Genomic DNA, 22,745 nt, shown 5'->3' with positions numbered 1-22,745 from the left:
AAGGGCTGGGATTACAGGCGTGAGTCACCGTGCCTGGCCATTTCTATCTAACTGTATGTTTTTTACCATTTAACTTACTTCTTTTCCTCCCTGCTGCCACCCACTCACTCTTACCAGTTTCTGTTGTCTGTCTTTTCACTCTTTACCTCCATATTATAAAATCGTTTAGCTTCCACATATATGTGAGAACATGTGATATTTGTCTTTTTTGTGTCTGGCTTATTTCACCTAAGATACAGTTCAATTCACATTGCTGCCAGTGACATGATTCCTTTCTTTTTGTGGCTGAATAAATAGTATTCCATTGTGTATATGTACCACATTTTCTTTATCCACTCATTCATTGATGGACTCTTAGGTTGATTCCCTATCTTTGCTACTGTGAATAATGCTGCAATAAACAAGCAAGGACAGGTATCCCTTTGACATACTGATTTATTTTCCTTTGGATAGTTACCCAGTAGTGGAATTGCTGGATGGAATGGTAATTCTTTTTTTAGTTTTTTGAGAAATCTCCATACTGTTTTCCATAGTGGCATACTAGTTTACATTCCCACCAACAGTGTGTAACAGTTCCCTTTGCTCTGCGTCCTCACCAACATTTTTTGTTTGTCTTTTTAGTAATAGCTATTCTGACCTGGGGTAAGATGATATCTCATTGAGGTTTTGACTTGCATTTCTCTGATGGTTAGTGATACTGAGCATTTTTTATATGTCCATTGGCCATTTGTGTATCTTCTTTTGAGAAATGTCTACTCATGTCTTTCTTTTGCCCACTTTATTTTAATTTTTTTTTGTGTTGTTATTTGAGTTTTTTGTATATTCTGGATATTACTCTGTTAATGGATGAATAGTTTGCAAATATCTTCTCCCATTCAACAGATTGTCTCTTTGCTGATTATTTCCTTTGCTGTGCAGAAGCTTTTTAGTTTAATACAGTCCTATTTGTCTTTGATTTTTACAATAGTCTCAGGAGGATTGATATTGATATAGTTCTTCTTTATATGTTTGGGAGAATTCAGCTGTGAATCCATCTGATCCTGGGCTTTTCTTTGTTGGGATACTTCTTATTACTGATTCAATCTTGCTATTCATATCCATCAGTTAAGGTTTTCTTTTTCTTCCTGATTCAATTTTTGCAGGTTGTATGTGTCCAGGAATTATCCATTTCTTCTAGGTTTTCCAGTTTGTCAGCCTATAGTTGTTCATAACAATCTCTGATGATTTTCTGTGGGATCAGTTATAATGGCTCCTTTTTAATTTCTGATTTTCCTTATTTGGGTTTTCTCTCTTCTCTTAGTCTAGCTAGTGGTTTATCAATTTTGTTAATCTTTTTGAAGAAAAATTTTTTTTCATTTCCTTGAGGCTTTGTATTTTTTTAGTCTCTATTTCATTAAGTTCTGCTCTGATCTTTATTAGTTCCTTATTTCTTCTAATTTTGGGTTTGCTTTGTTCTTGCTTTTCTAGTTCCTTGAGGTACATTGTTAGATTGTTTTTTAATCTTTCTTCTTTTTCAGTGTAAGCATTTATTCATATAAATGTCCCTCTTATTACTGCTTTTGATGTATCCCATAGATTTTGGTATGCTGTGTTCAATTTTTATTCATTTCAAGAAATTTTAAAATTTCCATCTTAGTTTCTTTGTTGACCCAATGGTTATTCAAGATTATGTTGTTTAATTTTCATGTATTTGTATAATTTACAAAGCTTCTCTTGGTATTGATTTCTAGTTTTATTCCATTGTCGTCTGAGAAGATAGTTGATAGAATTTTGATTTTTAAAAATTTGTTGACACTTGTTTTGTGGCCTAACATATGGTTTATTCTGAAGAATATTTCATGGGCTGATGAAAAGAATATATATTCTGCAGTTATTGGATATCATGTTCTGTAAATATCTGTTAGGTCCATTTGGTCTAAAGTCCAGTTTAAGATCAATGTTTCTTTGATGATTTTCTGTCTAGATGATCTGTCTAATGCTGAGAGTGGGGTGTTGAAGTCCCCCTTCCCCAATCATTATATTGCAGTCTTTCTCTTTAGATCTGACTATGGGTGCTCCAGTATGGGGTGCATATATATTTAGAATTGTTATATTTTCTTGCTGGATTGATCCATTTATCACTGTATAGTAGCCTTCTTTGTCTTTTTTAAATTGCTTTTGACTTAAAGTCTATTTTATTGATATAAGTATAGCTACTACTCTTTGTTTTTGGTCTTCATTTGTGTGGAATATCTTTTTCCATCCCTTTCCATCCATATATGTCTTTACCAGTAAGGTGGATTTCATGTAAGCAGCATATAGTTGGAACACTTTTTTTTTTATTCATTCAGCCATTGTATATCCTTTAAATGGAGAATTTAATCCATTTATATTCAGGGTTATTTTCCCATGTGAGGTTTTTTTCCTGTCATATTGTTAATTTTTTCTGTTTGTTTTACATATTATTTATTTTTTTCTTTTTCTCTTATTGTTTATTGTGTTTTGGTGGATTTCTGTGGTGGTACCATTTGAGTCCTTTCTCTTCCTCCTGTGATTTCATGATGGTAAATGTCATTCTTTCACTTCCAGATTTAGGATTCCCTTGAACATTTCTTGTAGGTCTGGTCTAGTGATAACAAATTCCCTCAATACTTGTTTGTCTGGGAAGGACAATTTCACCTTGATGTATGAAGGATAATTTTGCCAGATATAATATTCTTAGCTAGTGGGTTTTTCTTTTTTTCCTTTCAGCACTTTGAATATATCATTCCATTCTCTTATGGCCTGTGGTTTCTGCTGAGAAATCCACTGTTAGTCTGATGGGGTTTCCATCAGATTAGATACTTCTTTTCTGGTTATTTTTTAGAATTTTCTCTTTATCTTTGGCTTCAGACACTCTTAACTCTAATGAACATTTTACATGGTATGTCCCTGGAGATCACGAGCCTCCTATAACTAGATATCTAAATATGTTGCTAGACATAGGATGTTTTGATATATTATTTGGTTAGATAGGCTTTTTAGTCCTTTTGTTCTTTCTTTCCCCTTAGGGATACTGATAATAAATAAATTCAATTGCTTTGTGTTATCTCTAATGTCATGAAGCTTTTGCTCATTCTTTTTTAAAACTTTTATTTGGCTGGATTATTTCAAAAGACCTGTCTTCAAGTTCTGAGATTCTTTCTCCTGCTTGATCTAGTCTATTGTTGAAGTTTCCAAATGTATTTTGTATTTCTTTCAATGAGTTGTTCAATTTCAGAATTTGTGTTTGGTTCTTTTAAAAAATATCTATCTCGGCCGGGCGTGGTGGCTTAAGCCTGTAATCCCAGCACTTTGGGAGGCCAAGGCGGGTGGATCACGAGGTCAAGAGATCGAGACCATCCTGGTCAACATGGTGAAACCCCGTCTCTACTAAAAATACAAAAAATTAGCTGGGCATGGTGGCGTGTGCCTGTAATCCCAGCTACTCAGGAGGCTGAGGCAGGAGAATTGCCTGAACCCAGGAAGCAGAGGTTGCAGTGAGTTGAGATCGTGCCATTGCACTCCAGCCTGGCTAACAAGAGCAAAACTCCATCTTAAAAAAAAAAAATCTATCTCTTTGGAAATTTCTCATTTATATTCTGAATTGTTTTTCTGATTTCTTTTTATTGTTTTTCAGAATTCTCTTGTATCCCACTGAGCTTCTTTAGTATCAACATTTTTAATTCCTTATCTGAGATTTCAAAAATTTCTTTTTGATTAAGATGTATTGCTGGAGAATCGTGTTCCTTTGGAGATGTCATATGTCCTTCCTTTTTTGTGTTTCTTGTGTTCTTATGTTCATATCTGCACATCTGGTATAACAGTTTTTTCTTTCCATTTTTGAATGTACTTCCTTAGAGGAGGATGTTTTTCTGAAGATATTTCTATGGTGTTCATTGGCTACAGCATCTTGGCTTTTATTCTAGGTACTTTAGCTGTAGTGTTAGTGGTATCTGTGATTGCATCAGCGGGTTAGGGTGCAGCTATTGGTGAAGTTGTGCTGTGGGATGCCAGGTGGGCCAGTCTACAGGGCACAGTTGTGACAGAGGTGGTCTGAGTATGCCTATCCTTTTGTCCCAGGGTTGTGTATACTGGCACTGGTGTTGGTGGTTACCAGATTGCTGATTCTTGGGCCTCCACATGGCTTGCTTGGATACTGGCAGTGGTAGTGGTGGACTGGGCAGGCAGGTAGGTTCCTGGGTCCCTGGACAGCTAGTGTGGCACAAGTGATGGTAGTAACAGTGGCAGGATAATTATCTGGGTTCTGAGGGTTGTCCCTTTATGTTGGCAGTGGCTGTGATGGGCTGTGTAGGACAGTCTCCAATACTGCAGGTGGTACTTTCAAGTAGGTGCCCACTGAGGTGATGGCAGCCAAGAGTTTAGGCCCAACCTCAGGACCCCAGCAGGAGTGCTCAGGTGCCCAAGGTGCCCTTGTCACCCTCCAAGGCCCTGAGCTATGTGCTCTGTCTTAGAGAAGGGGGTGAAGCTGGGTTGGGTGGGCTTATGCTCAGGCCCTTCAATGGTGGGAGCAGGTACCAGTCATGGTGGGTAGGGGTCGGGGCAATCCTCAGGTCTCAGGTGGAATGCATGGGTGAGCAGTGGTAGCAGCTATGCTGAGATCTTCCCACTGGAGAGGGTGGGGCTGACCTCTGCCACCACAGCCTGGGCCAATAGGTAGGGAATATGCACCAGTCTCATGCTTCAGCCCTGGTAGGGCTCACCCCACAGCCCTGGCAGCAGCTGGCCACACCTAGCTTGAGCCCTCACCTTGCTGCAGGAGCCCCTACCGAGCTTGTGACTAAGTCCCAGTGGCAATTTGTGTCTTGTTTTCATCCCAGTCTCAGTCCCGGCAGCACTCACTTCCTAGCATTGGCAGCTGCGGCCCATGCCTCATTTGATTCTCAGTCTCAGCTGTGGGAGCTCATTCCCAGTTTGTGCCCCAGTCTCAGCAGCAATAGCTTGAGTTTCCCTAATGCCTCAGTCTTGGTGCTCCTGGCCACCAGGATCGCATGTGCATCTGCCAAAGGCTAGGATTTAAAATGGTACCTTGCTGTAACTGATTTAGTTCTCAGAAAAAGTGTGGGACCCAGCATGAGTTTCCTTCCTGAGACAGTTTTGCCCCTGAATCCCCTGGCAGCTCCCTATATGTTTTCAGGCCTTAAGAGGGTTGAGGAGCTCTCCCGTGGCCAGGACTGCATGATTCCATGGTGGGAATGAAGGCCACTGGAAGATTCTCACTTACTCTTTTCCCACATTGGGAAGTCATGCTTGGCTACCAGCTGATCCTAGCCAAGCAGGCTTCCTCTCCTCCTCCTTCCTTGCTTTTGGTGTTTCCTGTAACTTTTCTGTTGAGTTCCAGTGTTCTCTTTCGGATAATGTATTCAAAGTGTGACTGTATATACATGACTTGGGTTCTTCTAAGTGAAGGAGATAAGCATGAAATGCTTCTGGTCAGCCATCTTGAAGCTCCTCCCACTCCTTTTATGTATTCTAGTTTCTTTGACTTTTCTTATAAAATTTAGGAAAAACTTTCTATATTAACAAAAAACTTGCTGGATGATTGATAGAAATTGCATTAAATCCATATGTCAATTTGGGGGAGAATTGGCATCTTAGCTATGTTGAATATTCTAATGCATGAACATAGTATGTCTCTCCATCTAGTTAGATCTTGATTTCATTTAGCATTGTGGAATTTTCCCTATACAAACCCAGAATATATTTTGTTAGGTTTACACCTACTTTTCTGATTATAATTTTAATTTCTGTATATGTTTGTTGCTGGTATATAGAAATATAATTTTTTTTTTTGAGATGGAGTTTTGCTCTGTCGCACAGGCTGGAGTGCAGTCAGTCATCCCATCTTGGCTCACTGCAAACTCCACCTCCTGGTTTCAAGCAATTCTCCTACCTCAGCCTCCTGAGTAGCTGGGATTACAGGCACCCAGCCAGTTTTTGTATTTTTAGTAGAGAAGGATTTTTATCATGTTGGCCAGGCTGGTCTCAAACTTCTGAGCTCAGGCAGTCTGCCCTCCTTGGCCTCCCAGAGTGCTGAAATTACAGGTGTGAGCCAGCATGCCCAGCCTAGTTTTAGATTTTTTAAGATTCTGTGGGATTTTTCTACATATCGTATCATATCATATCATATATCATTTGCATATAGGGGGAGTTTTACTACTTCCTTTATAATCTATATATGTATATATATAGATTTTTTTTGAAATCAAGACCTTTTTATTAAAAAAATACAGAATTTTTTTTTTGGAAAGAGTCTTTTTTTTGCATTTTAGGTTTTGGGGTACATGTGCAGAACATGCAAGATAGTTGCATAGGTACACACATGGCAGTGTGTTTTGCTGCTTTCCTCCCCTTCACCCACATTTGGCATTTCTCCACAGGCTATCCCTCCCCAGCTCCCCCCACCGCTGTCCCTCCCCTATTCCCCCCAATAGTCCCAGTGTGTAGTGCTCCCTTCCCTGTGTCCATGTGTTCTCATTGTTCATCACCTGCCTACGAGTGAGAATATGTGATATTTCATTTTCTGTTCTTGTGTCAGTTTGCTGAGAACGATGTTCTCCAGATTCATCCATGTCCCTACAAACGACACAAACTCATCATTTCTGATTGCTGCATAATATTCCATGGTGTATATGTGCCACATTTTCCCAGTCCAGTTTATCATCAATGGGCATTTGGGTTGGTTCCAGGTCTTTGCTATTGTAAACAGTGCTGCAATGAACATTCGTGTGCATGTGTCCTTATAGTAGAACGATTTATAGTCCTTTGGATATATACCCAGTAATGGGATTGCTGGGTCAAATGGAATTTCTATTTCTAGGTCATTGAGGCATCGCCACACTGTCTTCCACAATGGTTGAACTAATTTACACTCCCACCAACAGTGTAAAAGTGTTCCTTTTTCTCCACATCCTCTCCAGCATCTGTTGTCTCCAGATTTTTTAATGATCGCCATTCTAACTGGCGTGAGATGGCATCTCAATGTAGTTTTGATTTGCATCTCTCTTATGACCAGTGATGATGAGGATTTTTTCATATGATTGTTGGCCTCACATATGTCGTCTTCTTTTGTAAAGTGTCTGTTCATATCCTTTGCCCACTTTTGAATGGGCTTGTTTTTTTCCTGTAAATCTGTTTGAGTTCTTTGTAAATTCTGGATATCAGCCCTTTGTCAGATGGGTAAACTGCAAAAATTTTTTCCCATTCTGTTGGTTGCCAATTCACTCTAGTGACTGTTTCTTTTGCTGTGCAGAAGCTGTGGAGTTTGATTAGGTCCCATTTGTCTATTTTGGCTTTTGTTGCCAATGCTTTTGGTGTTCTGTTCATGAAGTCCTTGCCTACTCCTATGTCCTGAATGGTTTTGCCTAGATTTTCTTCTAGGGTTTTTATAGTGCCAGGTCTTATGTTTAAGTCTTTAATCCATCTGGAGTTAATTTTAGTGTTCTTTTTGTTTAGAATTGACTTGGTATGCGGGTTCTCTTTTGGTTCCATATGAAGTTCATGGTGGTTTTTTCCAGTTCTGTGAAGAAAGTCAGTGGTAGCTTGATGAGGATAGCATTGAGTCTGTAAATTATGTTGGGCAATATGGCCATTTTCACGATATTGATTCTTCCTAACCATGAACATGGGATGTTTCTCCATCTGTTTGTGTCCTCTCTTATTTCATTGAGCAGTGGTTTGTAGTTTTCCTTGAAGAGGTCCCTTACATTCCTTGTAAGTTGTATTCCTAGGTATTTTATTCTCTTTGTAGCAATTGTGAATGGCAGTTCATTCTTGATTTGGCTCTCTTTAAGTCTGTTATTAGTGTATAGGAATGCTTGTGATTTTTGCACGTTGATTTTATATCCTGAGACTTTGCTGAAGTTGCTTATCAGTTTCAGGAGTTTTTGGGCTGAGGTGATGGGGTCTTCTAGGTATACTATCATGTCGTCTGCAAATAGAGACAATTTGGCTTCCTCCTTTCCTATTTGAATACCCTTTATTTCTTTTTCTTGCCTGATTGCTCTGGCTAGAACTTCCAGTACTATATTGAATAGGAGTGGTGAAAGAGGGCATCCTTCTCTAGTGCCGGATTTCAAAGGAAATGCTTCCAGTTTTTGCCCATTCAGTATGATATTGGCTGTTGGTTTGTCATAAATAGCTTTTATTACTTTGAGATATGTTCCTTCAATACCGAGTTTATTGAGGGTTTTTAGCCTAAAGGGCTGTTGAATTTTGTCAAATGCCTTCTCTGTGTCAATTGAGATAATCATGTGGTTTTTGTTTTTGGTTCTGTTGATGTAGTGAATTACGTTTATAGACTTGCGTATGTTGAACAAGCTTGCATCCCTGGGATGAATCCTACTTGATCATGATGGATAAGTTTTTTGATGTGCTGTTGCAGTCGGCTTGCCAGTATTTTATTGAAGATTTTTGCATCTATGTTTATCATGGTAATTGGCCTGAAGTTTTCTTTTCTTGTTGAGTCTCTGCCGGGTTTTGGTATCAGGATGATGTTGGTCTCATAAAATGATTTGGGAAGCATTCCCTCTTTTTGGATTATTTGGAATAGTTTCAGAAGGAATGGCACCAGCTCCTCTTTGTGTGTCTGGTAGAATTCGGCTGTGAACCCATCTGGACCTGGGCTTTTTTTGAGTGGTAGGCTCTTAATTGCTGCCTCGACTTCAGACCTTGTTATTGGTCTATTCATAGTTTCAGCTTCCTCCTGGTTTAGGCTTGGGAGGACACAGGTGTCCAGGAATTTACCCATTTCTTCCAGGTTTACTAGTTTATGTGCATAGAGTTGTTTGTAATATTCTCTGATGATGGTTTGAATTTTTGTGGAATCTGTGGTGATTTCCTCTTTATCGTTTTTTATTGCATCTATTTGGTTGTTCTCTCTTTTCTTTTTTATCAGTCTGGCTAGTGGTCTGCCTATTTTGTTGATCTTTTCAAAAAACCAGCTCTTGGATTTATTGATTTTTTGAAGGGTTTTTCCTGTCTCTGTCTCCTTCAGTTCTGCTCTGATCTAAGTTATTTTTTGTCTTCTGCTTGGTTTTGAGTTTTTTTGATCTTGCTCCTCTAGCTCTTTCAATTTTGACGATAGGGTGTCAATTTTGGATCTCTCCACTCTTCTCATATGGGCTCTTATTGCTATATATTTTCCTCTGGAGACTGCTTTAAATGTGTCCCAGAGATTCTGGTATGTTGTGTCTTCATTCTCGTTGGTTTTGAAGAACTTCTTTATTTCTGCCTTCGTTTGATTGTTTATCCAGTCAACATTCAAGAGCCAGTTGTTCAGTTTGCATGAAGCTGTGCGGTTCTGAGTTAGTTTCTGAATTCTGAGTTCTATCTTAATTGCACTATGGTCTGAGAGACTGTTATGATTTCAGTTGTTTTACATTTGCTGAGGAGTGCTTTACTTCCAATTATGTGGTCAATTTTAGAGTAGGTGTGACATGGTGCTGAGAAGAATGTATATTCTGTGGATTTGGGGTGGAGAGTTCTGTAAATGTCTATCAGGTTTGCTTGTTCCAGGTCTGAGTTCAAGCCTTGGATATCCTTGTTAATTTTCTGTCTGAATGATCTGTCTAATATTGACAGTGGAGTGTTAAAGTCTCCCACTATTATTGTGTGGGAGTCTAAGTCTCTTTGTAAGTCGTTAAGAACTTGCCTTATATATCTGGGTGCTCCTGTATTGGGTCCGTATATATTTGAGATCATTAGCTCTTCTTGTTGTATCGATCCTTTTACCATTATGTAATGGCCTTCTTTGTCTCTTTTGATCTTTGTTGCTTTAAAGTCTATTTTATCAGAGACAAGAATTGCAACTCCTGCTTTTGTTTGCTCTCCATTTGCTTGGTAAATCTTCCTCCATCCCTTTATTTTGAGCCTTTGTGTATCCTTGCATGTGAGATGGGTTTCCTGGATACAGCACACCGATGGGTCTTGGTTTTTTATCCAATTTGCCAGTTTTTGTCTTTTGAATGGTGCGTTTAGCCCATTTACATTTAGGGTTAATATTGTTATGTGTGAATTTGATACTGCCATTTTGATGCTAGCTGGCTGTTTTGCCTGTTAGTTAATGCAGATTCTTCATTTTGTTGATGCTCTTTAGCATTTGGTATGTGTTTGGAATGGCTGGTACTGGTTGTTCCTTTCTATGTGTATTGCCTCTTTCAGGAGCTCTTGTAAAGCAGGCCTGGTGGTGACAAAATGTCTGAGTACTTGCTTGTTTGCAAAGGATTTTATTTTTCCTTCACTTATGAAACTCAGTTTGGCTGGATATGAAATTCTGGGTTGAAAGTTCTTTTATTTAAGGATGTTGAATATTGGCCCTCAGTCTCTTCTGGCTTGTAGAGTTTCTGCCGAGAGATCTGCTGTGACTCTGATGGGCTTCCCTTTGTGGGTGACCCGACCTTTCTCTCTGGCTGCCCTTAGCATTTTCTCCTTCATTTCAACCCTGGTGAATCTGACGAATATGTGCCTTGCTCTTCTTGCAGAATATCTTTGTGGTGTTCTCTGTAATTCTTGGACTTGAATATTGGCCTGCCTTGCTAGGTTTGGGAAATTTTCCTGAATAATATCCTGAAGAGTATTTTCCAGCTTGGATTCATTCTCTTTGTCACATTCAGGTACACCTATCAAATGTAGATTAGGTCTCTTCACATAGTCCCACATTTCTTGGAGATTTGTTCATTCCTTTTTGTGCTTTTTTCTCTAATCTTGGCTTCTCGTTTTATTCCATTGAGTTGATCTTCGACTTCTGATATCCTTTCTTCTGCTTGGTCAATTTGGCTGTTGAAACTTGTGCATGCTTCGTGAAGTTCTCGTGTTGTATTTTTCAGCTGCTTCAATTCACTCATATTCCTCTCTAAGTTGTCCATTCTTGTTATCATTTCCTCAAAATTTTTTTCAAGGTTCTTAGTTTCTTTGCATTGATTTAGAAGGTGTTCTTTTAGCTCACGGAAATTTCTCATTACCCACCTTCTGAAGTCTGATTCTGTCATTTCATCACACTCATTCTCCATCCACTTTTGTTCCCTTGCTGGTGAGGAGTTTTGGTCCTTTGTAGGAGGCGAGGTGTTCTGGTTTTGGGTGTTTTCCTCCTTTTTGCGCTGGTTTCTTCCCATCTTTGTCGATTTATCCACCTGTCGTCTGAGTGGTTGCTGATTTTCCGATTGGGTCTCTGAGTGGACGTCCAGATTGTTGATGATGAAGTATTTGTTTCTTAGTTTTCCTTCTAACAGTCTGGCCCCACTGCTGTAGGACTGCTGAGGTCCACTCCAGGCCCTGCTTGCCTGGGGAACTCCTGTAGCTGCTGTGGAACCATGAGGGTTGCTACCAGATTCTTCTTCTGCTATCTTTGTCCCTGAATGATGCCCGCCAAATGTCAGTCTGATTAGTCCTTTGTGAGGTGACTCTTTGGATATATGGGGGTCAGGGAGCTGCTTGAGGAGACAGTCTGTACTTTATAGGAGCTCTAGTGCTGAGCTGTGAGCTCCATTGTTTATTCAGGGCTGCTAGGCAGGTATGTTTAAGTCTGCTGCAGCAGAACTCATAAAGCTCCCCCCCTTTTTTTTTCCTCAGGTGCTCTGTCCCGGGGAGTTAGGGCTTTATTTATGAGTATCCATTGCACTTTCCTGCCCAGCAAGGAGGCAGTCTAGTCACTGCCTGCCTGTAGTGGCTATGATGAGCTGCCATGGGCTGTGCCCTGCTGCTGTGTGTAACTCCCTGTAGTCCTGTTTATATGGGTGTGGTTAGAACTGCAGTGGCGATGGTGGCCCACCTCTGTAGTGGCGGACTCTTTCTGTTATGGCGGGTTGCCTCGGCAATGGCAGGCTGCGTCAGCAATGGCAGAGTACCTCAGTAGGGGTCCAATGCCTCGGTAGTGGTGGGTGCCCCTCCCCCACCGAGCTGCACTGTTCTGGGTTCAGCTGTGCTTGCTGTGAAACTCTCAACCCCGAGCATTTCCAATTGCTGTTTTGTTTGTTTTTGTGTGGGTGGGACCCGCCGAGCCTGATCACCTGGCTCCCTGCCTCAGAGCCCTTTTTTTTTTAAAGTTGAATGGTTGACTCTCTCCCAGGTGTTCCAGTCGCCTGCTGCAAGGGCGCCGGGATCTGTGTGATATCCCGTGCAGCGACCCACTGCACTGGCTCAAACCACGTTGCTGCCTGGGAATCTCCTGGCCTGGCTTTCTGTTTAAGTCCTGTTTAATCAGATGAATGTGCTAATCTGCCCTCCAAAATCTCCAATTGCCGGTTTAACAGGGCAACTAAACCAGTGTATTTTGTACAGAGTGCCGCTGTGCTGCGGCCTCACCCCAAACAGCTGCGCCAGCCCAAACTGCCATGCTGGCAGCCCATGGGGCTCATACACCTGGGAATCTCCTGGTCTGTGGGCAATAAAGATCCGTATGGAAATGCGGCGTCCACTCACACTCTGAGGTTTCACTGGGAGCTACAATCCTGAGTTTAATCTATATTTCTTTTACTTTTTTGCTTGCCTTATTACAATGGCTGGATCTTTCAGTAATATATTGAATAAGAATGGTAAGAGTGGACATTCTTGTCTGTTCCTGATCTTGGAGAGGAAGCATTCAGTCCTTCACCATTAAGTAAGATGTTAGCTGTAGGTTTTTTTGGAGATGGTCTTTATCAAGTTGTGGTAACTGCCTGCTGCTCTTAACTTGAAGAGAATTTTTGGTTTTGTCTTGTGTTTCCTTTTTCTCTTTCTTTTTTTGAGATGGAGTCTTGCTCTGTCACCCAGGCTGTAGTGCAATGGCACCATCTCGGCTCACTGCAACCTCCATCTCCTGGGTTCAAGCTATTCCTCTGCCTCAGCTTCCTGAGTAGCTGGGATTACAGGTGCAAGCCACTCTGCCAGGCTAATTTTTCTATTTTTAATAGAGACTGGGTTTTACCATGTTGATCAGGCTGGTCTCAAAATCCTGATCTCATGTGATCTGCCTGTCTCGGCCTCCTAAAATGCTGGGATTATAGGCATGAGCCACCACACTGGGCCTGTTTTGTCTTGTTTTTCATAGTGAATGGCTGTTGGGTTTTGTAAATCCTTTTTCTGTGTCAATTGATATGATTTATGATTTTATTCTTTAGTTTACTGACATGGCAAATTACATTAGCTGATTTTCAAATGTTGAACCAGCCCTGCATACCTAGAGCAAATCCCACTTGGTTTTGGTGTATAGTTCTTTCGGTACATTATTGAATTTGGATTGCTAATATTTTGTTGAAGATTTTTGTCTAAGTTCATGAGATATACTTGTATGTAGGTTATGTATATATATATATATATATTGTCCTTATCTGATTTGGGTATTGGGTAATACTGGCCTCATAAAGTTAGTTGGAAACTGCTCTTTCCTATTCTGTGTTTTAGAGGAATTTACATTTTGTTGTTGTTGTCTTCTTTAAATGTTTGCTAGCATTTTCCACTAAAACCACCTGTGCCTGGAGATTTCATTTTTGAGAGCTTTAAATTATATAAATGAATGGATTTGTTGACATATAATTTAATTATGTGATTAGTTATATAAAATGTAGTTTTGTATTTATATAGCTTTATATTCCCCATATAGCTGGCTAGAGAATTTTTTTTTAATTTACCAGAGGAAGGTGTCAGAGGGGACCATTCCCTGTCCTCCTGTACCACTCTACCCCTTTTCCTTTCCATCCCTTGGGTGATTTCAAGCTTAGGGGTGCAAGCCTGACTTGTGGGTGCCCCAGGTGTTTCCACACAGAACAGACCATGGATGCTGAGGGTGAGATGGAGGTATGTCACTAGGGTCCTACATTAGAGAAGGGGGAGGGAAACCAGGTGGGGTGTCCCCAGAAGCCTTCCATTTCTTTGTGGTCACAGGGCTTGATAACGAACAGCAGGTGCCAATCCAGAGATAGGCACAGAGATGAAAAGTCCCAAATCAGGACCCCAGCCCCACCCCCCATGCCATTGATGCTATCACTGTACTGTAACAGCAATGGGAGGCAGGTGTTGCGTATTTGAAGGGAACATAGCAGAGAGTGCAGACTGCACCTTGGGATGACATGCGAGGATGAGCTTTTTGGCTTTGTGGCTGCCCAAAGTCCTTATGAGCACATTTAGCTTCATAGGCTTCTTTCATGCTCTACAAATCATAGACCCACTGTGTGCATCCTCTGGGCACACTATGTCTGGGAATACTCTGGGCATCCTTTGTCTCAGACTGGCTCAGGGGCCTGCATTCTTTCTGGGGTAGAGTCACAGAGTGGCTTGGTGTCCACTTGAATGGGCTCTCTCCGTAGCAGATCTGAGCCTGTACTTCCCACCTGGCAGCTGATGCCCCATTTGGCCTTGTTGAGGGACATGAAAGGATGTGCTTTGGCATCTGAGGATGGCAGTAGCAGGAGAGGGTGCTGATGAGAATGTTGTAGTAGTCTGCATGAGTTTTCCATGAATAGTTAAGAGGCTCATGTTGATGCAACTTGCTTGAGGCTGCATAGTAAGTGGCAGAGTCAAGGCCTGGATTCAGGTCAGTCTAACACAAGAGTCATAAATAATGTGACTCAGTTTTCTCATTTGTACAATGGAGAAACTGATGGTCTTTACCTCCCAGTATGGTCATGAGGGTTCAATGAGACAATCATGTAACAATCCAGTCCATGGCCTAGATAGAACATGGTAAGTACTCAATAAATATTAGTCAATATTAATATTGATGTCATTTATCAACAAAGTCAGAATTATAAGATGGTAGCAAAAATTGAGCATTAACATAAGTATGATAAAAATTAGAGTTGTTTCTGGTTTGTAAACATGCGAAGCATTTCTTTTTCTGGAGACAGAATCTCATTCTGTCACCTAGGCTGGAGTTCAGTGGTGCAATCTCAGCTCAGTGCCACCTCTGCAGGTGGGGCCTTTCATTAGACACTAATTTGAAGCTATGGCATTCCTCCACTACAAGCCTACCTGTCAGCTAGCTATCTGCCTTAATCCTAGATGAAGTGGCTGTTCTGCCTGCCCCTCAGAACCTCTCTGTACTCTCAACCAACATGAAGCATCTCTTGATGTGGAGTCCAGTGATTGTGCCTGGAGAAACAGTGTACTATTCTGTCGAATACCAGGGGTGAGTTTTTTTTTTTTTTTTTTTTTTTTTAATAGTTCTTCTCCCTTAGGCAGAAGTTGGTTCCTAAAGGCATAGTTTTCCTTCTGAGCCCAAGGTGGCTTTTTGAGCCCAGGGATAGATTATCCCCAGATCTACCCGCTCTGCCTGCATAAGCAGTGAAGGAGTTGAAGAAGCAAGGGAAATTGTTCGTGGATTTGACAGTGAACTTTCTGGGAAGACAAATGTGCATAACACATTTTGATGAAGTTCTTTCAAAAAGTGAGTTAACTGTCCAGTGGGTTTGAATCTGACCTGAGATGGATAAATCACTGGAGACTCATCAGATCCTTTAAGGGTGGAGGAGTCCTTACTTTTCCTGACTTCATAAGGTTATCCCTAGGAGCCAAAAGGTCATAGTTTTATGACCCTAAAAATCAGCTGGCCCTGGGACCAAGCAGGTTCTGGTCTTCTGCAGGTGTCCATGTGTTTGCAGCTATTGTTGGGCAAAAAGTACTCAATATTTTGGAGAAATGACCAGTGTGGCAAGAATATCATGCTTAGGAGCAGAGTGAGTGCGAAGGCCAAAGCATCTTGTAGGCCACTGGCAAGAGTTTGGTTCCCATTCTAAGTCCTGTAGGAAGCCATTCAGGAGAAAAGTGTTGTGATCTGCTGAGTAATGAATGGTTTCGAGAATGGCAGGTGTGCAAGCTGGGAGAGCACAGCAAGGCAAGGAATGACAGCGGCTGAGATTAGGGTAATGACCCTGGAGATGAAGAGACCAAAAAGATCCAGACACACTGATGTTTATGCCTCGTTTTCCCTATCTGGCAATAAAAGGAGTAAGGGAGAATGGATGGTTGGTGGGGAGGAGAGTGGAGGAGCTAGGATAATGAGCAAGTACTTATTTTACTTACCTATAAAAAGTAGGAGAATGAAGGCAGTTACTTGCAACTGTAACTGAGTCTGTGTCAGAGGGCCTGGTGTAACTCTGTGCCTTCCTCTCCTTGACAGGGAATACGAGAGCCTGTACATGAGCCACATCTGGATCCCCAGCAGCTGGTGCTCACTCACTGAAGGTCCTGAGTGTGATGTCACTGATGACATCACGGCCACTGTGCCATACAACCTTCGTGTCAGGGCCACACTGGGCTCACAGACCTCAACCTGGAGCATCCTGAAGCATCCTTTTAATAGAAATTCAAGTGAGGCATTTCTCTGCTTATACTCCCATCCCCACCAGCCACCCCTTTAGGAATCATGTTCACCTAGACTGTCTAGACTCTTTTTAGCATCGAAATAGTTTTGCAAAGCCAGAGTATTGTGAACACAAACAACCCTTACTGGTACATTTGAAAAGTTGCCAACTGTTTCCCACATGTTGCTCTCTCTCATGCCCTTTGACTTTGGAAGTCATTCCTGACTGTCTCTGTCAGGGTGTGCAGGTGTTGGGGATCCTGACATTGGGAACCTGGAAGAAAAGCTGCTCTGGAAGTGAGGAGATGGCACCAGGACTGCTGCTCCCTGGCCCTGATTGTGTCTCCATAAATCTTACACTGCCTCCCACTTGATACCTCATTAACTGCATATTTACTGCCCATGTAAGCAGCTTTGTTGTGCAAGAGGATTTATACATTTGACAGAGCCACCAGAACACTGCCCTTCTATAATGACTTCTGTGGGAAATAAATAACTTTTCTTTTGTAGTGGTACCTGGAAATGGATTGAGAAAGGAGTAATAGAGGAATCCAAATAGGTGGCCAAATATGGCTACATGCAAACAATGGCCATTGTGTAAAAGGACGTGTGTGTTTGGGGAAGAGAGGCAAGGGCTGATGGGCAGTGGGAAGGGAAGCAGCTGATCTCAGACTCCTGAGGTCAAGTGATTCTCTTTCCTCAGCCTCATGAAGTGCTGGGATTATAGGAATGAGCCATTGTGCTCAGCCATCACAAGGTTAACAGCTAAAGGCTTGGAAGTAGACGAGACTATCTAGGGACAAGATATTGAGGACAAAGAGAGGACAAGGTCCTGGAAAACCTCAGGCTTTAAAATGTGGATGGAGAGCTGGCAGCTGTGGTTGTAAAGCAGATGTGGATCATATAAAGATAAGGGAGTGCCTACAAAACTATGTGGGCTGGGATGTTCTATAACACCTTGTGCTTAACAAGGCCAGTATAAACAGGAAAAGAGCTTGCTGCAGGGGGAGCTGAGGAACAGCAGTCTGTACTTGCATCAGAAGTCAGAAGACAGAGTTCTATGTGATTCCTCTGTGAGCTGAGCAAATGGGTTGGAATGGCATCATGATCTCTTAAGGCCATTAAGTTTGTCCTCTTCCATTTGAAAAGGCCACTCAGACTTCTCCCCAGGAATGTGAAAAATCTTGATTTAAGGATCTTGATCCTGAAAAGGATCCCTACTCTCTTTTTTCTTTCTTTCTTTCTTTTCCTTTTTTTTTTCAGATGGAGTTTCACTCTTTTTGCCCAGGCTGGAGTGTAATGGCATGATCTCAGCTCACTGCAACCTCTGCCTCCTGGGTTTGAGTGATTCTCCTGCCTTGGCCTCCCAAGTAGCAGGGATTACAGGAATGTGCCCCTATGCTCAGCTAATTTTGTATTTTTAGTAGAGACAGGGTTTCACCATGTTGGTTAGGCTGGTCTCAAACTCTTGACCTCAGGTGATCTGCCCACCTCAGCCTCCCAAAGTGCTGGGATTACAGGTGTGAGCCACTATGCCCAGCTGAGGATCCCTACTCTTAAAGGTAAACTTTATTGAGAACAGAGGTTTTTCACTTTGACTGCACATTTGAATCACAGGGGAGCTTTAGAATCACTTATTCCTGGGGCCCTTCCCCAGAGGCTGGTTTAAATGATCTGCATGCATTTTGTTTACTGGAAGTTTAAAATTCTCCCCAGATTATTTTCATGTACAGCTAGGGTTGAGATCCACTAGTAAAGAGGCAAAATACCCCATACAGGGGAAGCAGAAGTGTAGAAAGAAGTGGGCTCAAATTCTGCAGATTATGTGATTCTGGGCATGTCACTTAATCTCTCTGTAAAACAGGAATAATGTTTACCTTCTAACGCTTCCCTGGGCAGATTAAATGAGATAAATATGCAGAATGCATAGGACAGAGGTTCCTGCCCCTGCACTGTCAAACAATTCTCTGAACCTTAACTTCAGATTATTTTCTCTAAGTCTGTTCTCAATGAAGATGGAGATCAGAAGACCCAATTCAAATCATATTTGACAGAAAAGTCGAGGAGTCAAATATCTCTTTTCCTTCTGGAAGTGTTTTGGAGGTAGTGCTAGTGGTGCTGTGTGCGCATATGAAGCCTCTGGACGGAGTGTGTTTTGCACAGTTGGCCCTGAACTCCCAGGTCCTCCTGTCCCCTATCCAGGTAGCTTTCCAATAACCAGGCATATACTCTTCTCTGATGAGGGAGGTGAGGAGGAAATGCTTTGTTCTCTGAAAACTCCCTCCAGGAACTGCCTTTCTTCTGAGTGTCCACTGACCCTAGGGGAGGCAGATTTAGCCCAGAACATACCCCACCCTACTTCCCCATCCAAGATGAATGATCAGGGTGGTCTTTCTGGTCCTGCAGTATCTGGATCTGAGAGGCAAGTTTTACTCCACTGCCAGTTACCAGGGAGTAGAGACTATCTGTGTGGGCCCTTCTGTTCTTGGTCTGCTGATAGGAAGGTATCCACAGGGGCTGTGGGCCTCTCTGCTTGACCTCGCAATATGAAAAGTGATGTTTGTGTTAATCTGTAATTTCTAGAGTTGATTATTGGAATTTGTAAAAAGCCTGTGGGCTGGGCTCATTGGCTCACTCCTATAATCTCAACACTTTGGGAGCTCGAGGCAGGCAAACTGCTTGAGCCCAGGAATTCAAGACCAGCCTGGGCAATGTGGTGAAACCCCATCTCTACAAAAACAAAGCAAACAAAAAAGCTGCATGTGGGGTGATGTGTGCTTGTAGTCCCAGCTACTTGGGAGGGTAACTGGGATGATTACCCAACCCTGGGAGTTCGAGGCTACAGTAAGCTGTGATAGTGCACACTCCAGCCTGGGTGACAGAGTGAGACCCTGTTTAAAAAAAAAAAAAAGCTGGTGACTTGCCAGCATCCCTTAATCAGGATATGAGATGAAAAATAGAACTGGGCTGAGAATAGAATGGCCAACCCATTCACAGGCTGCTGATCTGCTGATATGTCAAACTTATCAGTAGCCAATTCATGCCACAGATCTATGTGAGTTGTGGGAATGCATGTGCCTCTGCCAGGAATGCTCATTCCTAAGGGGCAAAGACTGGGCCTGACTGTTCAGTATAGACCTGAGCTCATATAGGCATTTGGCAAGCATTAAAAAATTGCATCTGCTCACTTGGATGAGCCAAAGTGAGGAGCAATTTCTGCTGAAAAAGTGGTGGGAGGAGGGGCATGGATCATAAAATTTTAAAAGAGCAAGAGATAATGTTTACTGGAGTTTTTAATCACTTTTCTTGTGTATATGTGCCTCCTGGAGAAGGAAAAGTGGACTTTGTTATAGTTAAAGGATTAAAAAGGAAGAGAATTATAGTATTTATCATTTGTTTTTTCATTCATTCATCACTCAAAAAGCATTTACTGAGCACCTGCTGAGTAGATGAGAGTATTTCTGTACATGTTTCCATGTGCTTGAAGCTACAGCTGACTCCCTCCCTTCCCTACAGAGACTGACATATTTCCACCAATGACACGGTCATTGTGTTCCAGGGAAATCAGTCTTGTCTGGGACTGGCTTTGACTCTCCTGTTATCTTGCCAACAGCCATCCTTACCCCACCTGGGATGGAGATCACCAAGGATGGCTTCCACCTGGTTATTAAGCTGGAGGACCTGGGGCCCCAGTTTGAGTTCCTTGTGGCCTACTGGAGGAGGGAGCCTGGTGCCGAGGTGAGACTCTAGCCCTGGCCTTTGGGTCAGGCTTCCATGAAGAAAGCACAGATCTCTGAGGGTGAGCAAGGGAAGCTGGTGGCCTAGGGATGAGCTGTCCTGGGCGAAGTGTGCAAAAGATTAGAGTATGTTGACCATCCCATCAGCCTCTTCTCCAAAGAACTGCCTTGGTCCATTCCATGCCTTGGCTGGGAATCTTTCCAGGCCAGATCTGCTGAAGTGTGGGGCTGCCCCCTAAACTCTAACCTAGTTGGACCCACAATATCTTTTCAATGAATTTTTTTCTCCCTCCTCAGCTCATCTCCTCAGCCATATAGGAGCAGCAGTCAGGGTTTCTAGATCAACAGGATGATTTCAAAAGCACACAAGGCTGGTACAAACCTTCTGAGGGTACATATCTTGGCAAGGTGCAGAGGTAGAGGCGGGAGGCAGGAGCCAGGAGCTGCTTATGAGTAAACCCATCTAACTATGAGCAGGTGGGCCATGCAGAATGCCCAGGTGGTGTGCTGCCCTCTTCTTTGGAAGGGTGCTACAGCCTGGGATAGGTGGGAGGCCAACCTTCACAGAGAGAATAGCCAGACAAGCAGCAGCAGTACAAGGAGTGGAGCATGAGCAGGAACCAGGGGACACTCCGACCTGTGGAGCCTCTGTCCAAGCTGATATGGTGACAAAGCTTAGGGACCCACTCCAGGTAGCACAAGCAAAGATAAGCTTTATCACAAGGATTAATACAGTGCAATAAGGGGCTCTCACAGATCTATGAACAGAGCTGGCACAGGGCCAGGCTGCAGCCTAACTTAGCCATGGCCCTTGCTCCTCTCTGGTTGGTGCCCCCTCTTGCACATTTTCTGTGGCCCCTTCCCAGCTTATTCCAGGCTGTGATTCCCTCATCAATGCTTCCTATTCATGCCTATGATGTGCCCCTGAGCCCCCTAAAAGCCTCTCAGGCCCGACTCCTCCTCACTGGGTCCTCTCTCCTTTGTCCCTGCTTCTTGCTCTCGGTCTTCAGTTTCCCAAGACCAAATCCTCAGAAGAATCCAGTTGGTCTTGCTTGTCTTATCAGGCCAAGCTTCAGGGGTTTCTGGTAGCCAGCTCACCCCTGATTGGACCCTTCTCAGGCCAAGAGTACCCTTGATCTTATAGCAGTGTCTGGACTCAGAGCACGTGCCCCACCACCCATTCAACAAGGGCTGTAGGTTGGGTAGCTTCCATGAAAGGTGGTGTGGACAGGTATAAAACTGGGTTCCAGTATTTACCCCTGCTCGGAAAGGCCCCACTGTAGAATATGACATTGCCAGCCAGGAAGATGTAGTAGTGTTGGGGATAGGTCAGGGCCTGAGCAGGAGGAAGCATGCAGCTCCCTCAGATTCACTGGGATGGAGCCCAGTCCCCACCCTTGGTAACCGGTAGGGCCAGGGCTAAGAAAGGAGCATGTACCCTGAGTCATCTGGGCTTGGTCCAGGCAAGCCTCCACAGGCTCAGATGTAGAGCACAGCTTCAGGGAGGGGCATGGAGGTGGAAGCGTGAACAGATGGATGGACAGATGGGTGGATGAGTGAGGAGGTGCTGCCCATGGCTCCACTGCACTGATTCCCTGGCAGCAATGGCCATGCCAAGCCCCTGCTCAAGTCATATTTTCAACCTTCATGTCTCTGTGTAAATGTTACCCTATCAGACAAGGCTTCTCTAACCACTCTGTTTAGAATGGTGCCTCCTCATCACCATCTCTTTGCTTTGCTTTTTCCTTCACAGCCGTTATCACCACCTGAAGTTTATTTTTTTTTATTGTCTGTCTCACCCCATGTAAGCTCTGTGAGAGTGAAGACTTTGTCCATTTTGTTCAATGCTAGGTCCCTGTGCCTAGAGTAGTGCCTAGCACATAGTAGGTGCTTAATAAATATGATTGAATGAATGAGTGCCTGAATGAATGCATGCATAAGTGAGAGGGGACATTTGTGTGCATCCAGAAAGGAAGTATCTGCAACTTTCCTTCCCTGGCACTTTTTGCCCTTTCTAGTTCTGCTGCCTTCTGGGAATAACTGTGTTTTCTTTTTCTCTCTCTCTCTTTTTTTTTTTTTTTTGAGACAGTGTCTTGCTCTATAGCCCAAGCTGGAGTGCAGTGGCATGATCTTGGCTCACTGCAACTTCTGCCTCTTGGGTTCAAGTGATTCTCCTGTCTCAGCCTTCTGAGTATCTGGGATTATAGGTGCCCACCACCATGCCCAGCTAATTTTGTATATTTAGTAGAGATAGGCTTTCACCATGTTGTCCAGACTGGTCTTGAACTCCTGACCTCAGATGATCTTCCCACCCCGGCTTCCCAAAGTGTTGGGATTACAGGTGTGAGCCACCGTACCCTGTGTTTTCTGTGTTTAACTGTGTTTTCTGGTCTCCCAAAGGAACATGTCAAAATGGTGAGGAGTGGGGGTATTCCAGTGCACCTGGAAACCATGGAGCCATGGGCTGCATACTGTGTGAAGGCCCAGACATTTGTGAAGGCCATTGGGAGGTACAGCGCCTTCAGCCAGACTGAATGTGTGGAGGTGCAAGGTAAGGATGGCTTCTCTCTCTCTCGAGCCCTGCACAGGTGATAGCCCCTCCTGGCATATCTCAGAGGCCTGCTGGGTTCCTTTGGTTCACTGACCTGCCTCACAGGCTGGGTAGGTTCCTGTGGTGAAAGTATGCATGTCACTCTGATTCCCCTAGAGGCAGGAGT

General features: G+C 43.0%; 1 protein-coding gene across 3 annotated transcripts in view; it reads left to right on the top strand.

Moving 5' to 3' along the window:
- IL20RB (interleukin 20 receptor subunit beta) overlaps positions 1-22,745 on the top strand; it is a 42,129-nt gene that overhangs the window by 5,372 nt on the left and 14,012 nt on the right. For 2 of the 3 annotated variants that reach the window (XM_035278441.3, XM_002759583.6), the window contains exons 2-5: positions 14,992-15,118; positions 16,109-16,299; positions 19,905-20,029; positions 22,429-22,579. In XM_035278441.3, the coding sequence (XP_035134332.1) occupies positions 14,992-15,118; positions 16,109-16,299; positions 19,905-20,029; positions 22,429-22,579 (594 nt within the window). The remainder of the gene's footprint in view (positions 1-14,991; positions 15,119-16,108; positions 16,300-19,904; positions 20,030-22,428; positions 22,580-22,745) is intronic. The other variant, XM_035278439.3, reaches the window with a different exon arrangement.

The sequence above is a fragment of the Callithrix jacchus genome, chromosome 17, assembly GCF_049354715.1.
Source record: "Callithrix jacchus isolate 240 chromosome 17, calJac240_pri, whole genome shotgun sequence".
Lineage (NCBI taxonomy): Eukaryota > Metazoa > Chordata > Mammalia > Primates > Cebidae > Callithrix > Callithrix jacchus.
Note: the sequence above shows the minus strand (reverse complement) of the source record. Positions and strands in the feature narration are given on the sequence as shown.